We start from the raw sequence: 9,130 nt of genomic DNA, 5'->3' as shown, positions 1-9,130 counted from the left end.
CATTTCACCACATCCGGCGGCGCAGCCTCCTCCTCCTCTGACGCCATCTAGTGGAAGTTACTCCTCACGTGACTCCATCTTGCCAACCAAACTGATCGACCATGACGAAAATCTGGAGCAGTACATGGAGATTGATCGCTCAGAGACGTCCAAACTCCAACAGCTCGTCGACAACTTGGAAAACAAAGTGTCTGATCCCAACCAATGCGTCATATGCCACCGTGTTCTAAGCTGCAAAAGCGCTCTCCAAATGCATTATCGCATCCATACCGGCGAAAGACCGTATAAATGTAAGATTTGCGGGCGGGCTTTTACAACGAAGGGGAACCTGAAAACTCACATGGGTGTTCATCGCATGAAGCCACCAATCAGGATGATGCACCAATGTCCAGTTTGTCACAAAAGCTTCACCAACCTTTTGGTTTTACAACAGCATATACGAAGTCACGCTAGCTTGCCAGGAATGCCGCCAATGCCTGATATGTCTCACTTTAAAGCATTCGGAAACTTTCCAAGACCAATGGAATGGGGTCACCGACCTTTTGATCTTTCCTTCAGACCAGAACCGGAAAGGGAGCTGGACTTGAGCAAAACTTCTCCAACTTACCAAATGCAAAGAAAAAGATACGAAGAGGAAATGATGGACGACAGAGATGTTTCAATAGATATGGATGATGAATTCATGGACGAACAGAGTCATGATGAACATGAAATGAGCAAACACGACGACGAACGTACTGATGAAATAAGGGAAGAAAGACGTGATGAAGAAGTGAAACGAGAGCAAACAAGCGATCGTCCCACCAGGCCAGAGTCAACAAAATCCAACGCATCAAAGGGTTCAGCTAGATCTGCCTCTCCGAATACAGAAGACGAGAGTTTTTCAGGATACCCGTCATCTAGCATGTTCTCCCCTGGCATCCCGGGACTGGGACCAATTCCACAATACAACACCTCCCTTGCAGCCCTCGAGGAACGCGTGAGAGCCATCGACTCTTCCATGGCCAACCATCGATATAATCCATTTGGACTGAATGGATTTCCACAACCATCTCAGATGGAGAAGAAATCTTTTGAGGACAACGCTGATCTTTCCGATTCGGAAGAAAATGGGTCAGCAGACGACAGCAAACCAGGGACACCAGCTTTGTCTGTTAACAGTGATGGTGGAAGTTCTAACGGGTTTATGATGGGCGGCGATAAACTGAGCACTACCTGTAATATATGCTTCAAGACATTTGCTTGCCGCAGTGCACTGGACATTCATTATCGTAGTCATACAAAAGAGCGTCCTTACAAATGCGAAGTGTGCGATCGATCATTTACCACCAAAGGGAACATGAAGCAACACATGCTGACACACAAAATACGCGACCTTCCCAATTCCTTCAGCAATAATAGCAACAGCAGCGAAAATCCAGAAAACGAGGACAATTCTAATGATTCAGCAACAGAAGAGAAAAAAATCGAGGACCAACCCCCCTCTGAAGCGTCTCCTAAGGTCCCAGAGACCAATGGCCAGGAGAGACAAGTCAGCACTGCCCCCGTTGTCAGCACCCCAGGAAGTAACCCCTCAAATAATGGGGGAAGCATGTCAAACGGATCCCAAGATTCCTCACCGTTCCTACGAAGAACACCACTGAAGCACCAATGCCAAGTTTGCCAGAAAGGTTTCAGCAGCGCAAGTGCCCTGCAGATTCATATCAGAACGCACACAGGTGACAAACCCTTCAAATGCACAGTTTGCGGAAAAGCTTTCACAACAAAAGGGAACCTGAAGGTCCATATGGGAACTCATATGTGGAACAACAGCCCATCTCGCCGAGGACGCCGAATGTCGATCGAACCCCCATTTATGATGACACACAAAGAGAACCCTTTTATGCAAACAGGGTTCCCACCACGGGCTCCGGATTTCTTTCAGTACCAGTTCCCGCCGTTTATGAACGGAGTTCCACCCCACAAGATGAACGAGATATCGGTGATCCAGAGTCTCGCCAGTGGCATGGCGCACATGCCCCTACCCCTGAACGCTGACCACCTGACCTCGCCCAGAACCAAGGTTTCGGAACACGAATTAAAGGCCGACTCCTGGAGAAAAAGTGATACCAACGGGAACATTACGTCATCGGGGGAGCTGGACCTGAGCATGAAATCAAATTCCTCCACGTCACCAAACAATAACAGCAAACCTTCTCCCACCCCCGGGGACAATTGGAACTCGGCCTGGAAGACCATGTGTCACTTGTGTAACCAAAACTTTCCCTCGCCCACCGCTCTTGAGTACCACATGCAGAACTTTCATCTCAAAGGGGCAGAATCGCACCCAAAGAGTATAGTTGCTTGAACTGTAGGTAGATAGACGATGCAGTGTTGTGAGTTATGTGTTAGGCATTCCACTATCTGAGGCATTGTAGTGTTGTTAAATGATACTATTTATCATCTTTGAGCAAAAGTGTATGAATGCATCAGAAATCCTATAAACAATGATAAGAAATCCAAATTATTTCAGAGATAGGAGAAATTGATGCATTTACTATGTTCCAATATATACGTTTGCATTTGCTGTTATATGTTTTTTTGCTGCAAGTGATTCTTATCCTATATTGAAATTTCATTACTTGTCAGCAAAAAATATATGCATGTTTATTTTGTGTTTTGCAAATAGTCTTGCGCATGGAAAGAGTCTAGTCGAATCTCATTGATAATCAAACGACATATCACGTGACGTAATAGTAATCTCTACCTCGTTATTACGCTTTCTGTAAACATAGGGCGAATGTATTTGGTAGGAAAAGATGTTCGGATTTTACAGTAGCGTTTTGCATTTTTTTTTCTCTGTCAGGAATCAAAACAAGTGCTTGTTTGTATATTCCTGCTACGCAGATTCTTAGTTGGTTGTAACATTGTATTCATTACGCCAATATAAACTGATACGCATCAAACCAAATTATTATTATATACTTTTTACATTTTTTATATTATTAGTGATAATAGTTTTGTGTAGTTGTTAAATGTTTACCTATAGCTCTAATTTCACTGTACATACGATTGTCTACATAGGGATTTATTGCTTTTTCTGTTATTTTATTACAAGAGCTTACTGAATATATCTACAGCCTATTGTTGTACATAATATTTTTCCTTGTTATTTCTTTACAACAAACTGTTCACTACGTCATCAGCTTAATGTATGAGTCAAACGTCATCGCTTTTTGCGTTGTTGTTTTTCGGTGCTGCTTATAATATTTTGTTCCTGCTGAAAGTATATTTGCAAATAGAGATTTTCGCCAGAATTTTTTTTTATCTCATCAGCATATAGATATGTGCATGAAATTTATTTATTGGATAATATTTTGTGTCTTCCGTTTCACTGCTGGGGTATATCACATTACACACGACTGTACAACTACCATTATTGTACCACCACTCAACCGCGACAGTGTACGCTGGGGAAGATGATGTAGAACGTTTTATGTAGAGACTTTAGTGTTTTGAGAGTAGAATTCTGTGTAACTTGTTTGTTTCTTTTCAAATATGTGACCAAAAACGGCTGTAATTATTCTGTTAAAGTTTTTGACGCATGCGTGATGAATGAAGAAGGTATCTGAACTTTTGACCTTTGTAAAGAGTGCAAAATGTTGCAGATGCCAGACAGATTGTGATAGAATTTGTGAAATCCATAACTAATTTGTATTCTAGATGTTCTGAAATCTGTGTTTAAAAAGTGATTTTTAAGTAAGGAAATCCATGTCTGAATATTTCCCACAGTTTATCGAGTTCTGAATTTAAATCTAGGTCCTGCTGTCTACAAAAGGATGTTATTTGATAACACTGTATTTTTTCTGTGATGACATAATTTGAATAATTATAACACTTTACAAAAGTGGGGAGTTGATAAATGTCGAAATTCAGCGAATGTATTGAATGACTTAGTGAACCCAGGGTACCTGTAGAGTTTTTGCCAACTGGCAATGAAGCAAAAAATAAAATCTATACATACTAAAGTTGCTTGTTTGTGCTTTACTTATAAATTATTGTTGATAAGTGGAAAATGGCAATATTCACCGTTGCAACAATTAAGCAGTGATATGGAACACACTATCAAAGAGTAAATGGATAACAAGTTCAATGTACTTCACTCCTATGTGAACTGCAATGTACGGATTAACTGTTTACTGTTTAGATACAAAAATTATCTTGTTTTCGTAATGAATGTAAAAATTTAAATTAGCAAATCAAGAAATACAAAACTTCAAGATTGGTCCTTTGCTTTGAGTTGTCCTCACGCAGTGATGGCGATACTTAAAAGATCTAGGTTGTCTGTGTTAATAACAAAGAATTACAAAAAGGCAACGGAAGTTAAGATGTCATGTCAGCAGTTTATGTAGTAGGCTCTGATTAAAAAATGATACTAATAGTTAACCTTATCCCTCAAACAATGGAGGAAAAAGGGTCTAGATTTAGTTTATTGTTTTTAAATCCCTCACAGATGGATAATATTGCGAAGTATTCATGAAGAAGATTAATTCTAAATTAATTATTAATTCTTCTCGAGAAGTTTCCCGCTACTAGAAACCAAGATGGAGCCCGATAAGATTTGGGATAATGACATGTATGGAGTGTATATATGCACATTTTGCGATCTGAGGAGTTTTTTACACTATGGAAGTGTGAATGACCTTACGGTACTCGATCTAAGCAATTCACGATTCGGTAAATCTGCAATGGTCCAGAATAAAAGAAAAAAACAAAAAACTGAAGATTTTAAAATTATGTTAATTAATGAGAAGGAAAGCTATAGAGTTGGAGAGACCACCATAAGACAAAAGGATTATGGAAAGAAAACAAAGTGAAAATGAAAGCTTTGATTTCAGAGTAGATGTATTGCTTGCAATCATTCAACAGATCATCAGAGAAAAGGGATAAAAAGGAGAGAGAGCGAGATAACACATAATATGTAGGTTTGCCATTCATCATATATGATACAAAGATCATAGAAACATGAAATGCATGGACGGGTCCCAAGTACATCGTTATAAATGACGGACTCGCGCGCGATATTTACCACAGCCTATCAAATATGTACGCTCAGACTTCTCATTAACTGTTTGAATATTAAGATGGACATTCATCTATAGGAAGGATTAAAATAACGATGGAGTAATTTTGATATTCCGACTGCACATCATGACGAATGGTTTCTTCCTCTCATAATAAAATAGATTTGCATGCAAGGGGACTAAGAACTGGTCACGAAAGCAGAATGAGGTTGTATAAACTTAATTAAGTGTAAAGTACGCCATATATTAGATCTCTAAACTGTAATGATTTATTCATCGAACGATTTTTTAATACATTTAACAAGACGCCGCAAGTTTCTGGAGTTTTTGTCTCCTACGATGTAGTGATTTTTTTCGATTTAAGTCTTCATCCATTTTGTCTATTAATGTTAACGAATCATGGTTCCATTTTCATCGCTTAACAATGTCTTATTTGTACAGATTAGTTTGTACGCCAACGATTAAGAGATATCTTGCATACAAAATACTTTAATTAAAAGCAGTTGCTGAGGAAGAGATGAAAGTAAAAAAAAAATGTCGTCTGCTTCCGGTGCTATCAAAGACACCCCGTGTCACGCAAATTAATTCACCTATGAAATGTCAACACAGAGGCATCTTCAGTGGGACATTTCTTTTGATATCTTTCACTTTCGTTTTTATTTTTTTAACTCAAACAAAAATCCATCATTTACGTCTTTTGGGGGGAAATATTTCGGAAACAGACGAAACTTTCTGTACATAGATCCCGAGTCAGCCGCCCAGTAAACATCCTGATGTTTAATAAATCATGGGCCAAAATAAACAAAACGTAATTGATAAAAGCTATTATTATACAATGATGCGTTTTATACAAGGCGTTCAAATTTCCATCCGTTTTGAAACATATTCTAGAGATACAGCCATTCGTGTCGTTTGGTTTTCGGTTCCTGACAACTTGAGCATGCGCCAAACTTGTATATTTCAATCATCCGTTTATGTTGACATAGCAACATTACCATGACGAGGAGGAAAGAAATTGTTCGTTTTAGAATATAGAATCTGTCACATTTTTAGACTGTTGAGGATAACTTCAAAACCCCTGAAATACAACGTGAAAAGAAGGACAAAACAGCGCCATTTGATAATGACTCAGGCCCCAAAACAAAACACATCCTTCCTTTATTTTGTTACGAACAGTGTATAAAGACACAAATATGTCTTCTTGAAGATAGTCTTTTCGGATAACCCCCTAAAAAAATCCGTCAGATTTCAGAATACATGTATCTTACAATATGGCTTAAAATTATTATATTTTTTACTATTTGAAAAACAGAAAATGTATGTTTTGAAGTTGTCATTTACGATATGGACATATACATATATTCGTGTAGGCGGAGTAAAAAAGTACATTTTCTATTTAGAGAACTTCTAAGGTTAATTTGTATATTCTTGCTTCTAAGTATATTGCAACTGTTTCTATATTTGTTTAATGACAAGCGATGTGACTGAATTAGCCCCAATCCTCAGGGAAAAGGTATAGCTTTATTTTTACCAATTGTACGTGATGTACATTTGTGCGATTTTATATGAATATCATTCGTAAAATCACACATTTAATTGTTATTCATAAAAATATCTATAAAAAAACGAACTGAAATTTGAGTTTTAGGAAGCCAGATAGAAAAACAAAGTCGATCAGGACTATAGGTCAAAAACTAATTCCAGTCTTAGAAGTTGCTGCAAAGAAAATAAACAAGTCTTGTACTAGAATACGGACCTACACCAAAACTGTTACAGGTTAAACTGTTTAAATACTGTTCATTCAAAGCAAAGAAAGAAAGCATGCAGTTTGGAAAATCGTTCAAGAGATCCAGACAGAGCCAGAAATATCCTTTATTCTCTCGGCTTTGTTGACAAAGTTAAATATACAAGTTTAAAAAAAAAGAAAAAAAATGTAAAGGAAGAGGGATATTCCTATCAAGTTCAATATTAGCCTACTTCAACTATTCGACAAATGGGAAATATTTCACTAAAACACTTGTATTTTGAAATAATCTTCAGAAAGCTTAAGCTATTCGCATAAAGATATGAACAGATACTGCCCTGCAAAATGTAACACCGTAATCTCCCAGTAACAGAGCAAGCAGTGTTCGGAGACATGAATTGGTCATCATCTGTAATAGTCAGATGACTTTATTATATTATGTTTGACGTCGATCCTGGTGAAAATCTTGGACTGTTGATGTGATAAAAGCCGGGAATCAAATTTCACATGACTGTTTCCCCCAGATAAATGTTCTTAATGTCCAAGACGCTGGAGGCCTGATCTGTTCTCAGAATATGAATGATATTACGAGAATATTTTGATCCCAATCAAGCCATTACTCATCTATATTACATCTCAGCCGGCTAAAGAAGCAACTATGAATATAAACGATGAATTTATGGAAATTGACATCAACTACTCCCATTAAACACTTCTGTAAAGAACGGAATATTTTCATAAAGATGTTTTCGCCAATTTGATAGTCAAATGGAACGGCGACCAACTAAATTCCCAGATCGCTATATTTTGCACAAAACAATTGTTAAAGATTATTATGTAAATGGCTCTCCAATCAAATGGCTTTAGGTTCCGCCACGGGGTGAAAAATACGTGGAGGGTGCCACGAGACTTTTCAGAGAGCTTTTGTATCCGAATTGGACTCTCCTGAAAACTGTAGTAATTAAGGCTTTGTTGTCAATTGCTACTTAAAATTTGATTTCAAAGATTGATATCTCACGAGACGTCCTATTTTCGAATTATGATATCGGCCATTTTAACGCGTTGATCATGACTTGAACGTTGCGCTTCAGAACAATTGATTGTCCCATTGCAACGCAGACATTGTCGCACTTCTAATATATCTTAAAATCATATATTTAGAATGTAGGAATATTTATCATTTGATAGCATGTGAACATACAACTTCGCCTCACATAAAACAGCCATATTTCATGAATGAAGGGTAAGTGAAGTGACACGGAAAATAGGATACAGGTATGGCTAAATGAAGGAATATTAATAACGTTATTAGGTAAAATATTGTCAATTCTGACACGGCAAATAGAAATCCACGCACAAATCCCATTAATCGGATATTAGTTATAGAAGAATATCAAAGTTGATTTGGTCTCGGCCAGCACTGGCGATCGTGAGAGGGAATATATAAATGCCTCAGTTAATGAAGTACCCCGCCCTGGAGGAAATTGATAAATATGACGCAGCATGAAATATTGGGGGAATACTCTCGATTACAGGCATATATTCATAATCACAGGATTGTTACAGATCAGTCATGTGGCAGCATCGTTATTATTAATAAGTCTGGGTCTGACATTGCTTGACTGTATGTACGGTGGACCATGGGTGTAATAACAACACATAATCCAACAATCATGAATCGTGGTACATTGGTTAGTGTCAGCTTCAGTTAAAATTCGGATTATTTTTACACATACTTGTATAATAGAGAATAAATAGAGTAAAAAAGATCCGAATCATCAAAAATCGTTCAAGATCGACACATACATGTATGTACTAAAAGGATGGGGGTAGGTTTTTGCCTTTACCCCCACCCCTGTTCTTAATTGTCACCAAACTTACAGAAGCAGAATAAAATAACAGCATTTGTTCATTTTGACTTTTGCTAAAACCAAAGTTCCTTATTGCCATAGTATTAACGCATCTTTTAGTAGATTGTCAGTCAGTATATATTGTTTCGTGCAAAGCAATAATTTTTATTCATTCAAAAACTTTCAAATTGCTTACAACACAAGAAAACAAAAATCGAAAACATCTTATTGCTTATACATGTGGTAATCATACACACACATCTGCCAGGGATTGTGATTTTGTATAAAGAAATATAGCTTTTTGTTGATATTCCTATAACAAGTGCTGTGGAGTGTATTAATTTAGTGCCCTGTTTTTCCTCGAGATTCTTTAGATCTTTTTTCATGGCGCATTAATATCTTATCGTTCATAGAGAAAAAATAGAGACGTTGAATATCATTATTATTGGAAAAAATCATAAAATCTGTAATCG

The 9,130-nt window shown here is 37.4% G+C and overlaps 1 protein-coding gene across 4 annotated transcripts in view; it reads left to right on the top strand.

The window, feature by feature from the left end:
* The window catches only part of LOC117692972 (sal-like protein 1), a 41,848-nt gene extending 37,841 nt beyond the window's left edge, over positions 1-4,007 (top strand). For all 4 annotated transcript variants that reach the window (XM_066079341.1, XM_034482687.2, XM_066079339.1 and 1 more), the window contains one exon: positions 1-4,007. This exon is cut by the window's left edge and continues 532 nt beyond it. In XM_066079341.1, coding sequence (XP_065935413.1) covers positions 1-2,347 — 2,347 coding nt within the window. In that variant the 3' untranslated portion in view covers positions 2,348-4,007.
* Positions 4,008-9,130: the final 5,123 nt, after the last annotated feature.

The sequence above is a fragment of the Magallana gigas genome, chromosome 3 (assembly GCF_963853765.1).
Source record: "Magallana gigas chromosome 3, xbMagGiga1.1, whole genome shotgun sequence".
Lineage (NCBI taxonomy): Eukaryota > Metazoa > Mollusca > Bivalvia > Ostreida > Ostreidae > Magallana > Magallana gigas.
This window is presented reverse-complemented; position numbering and strand designations above follow the sequence as displayed.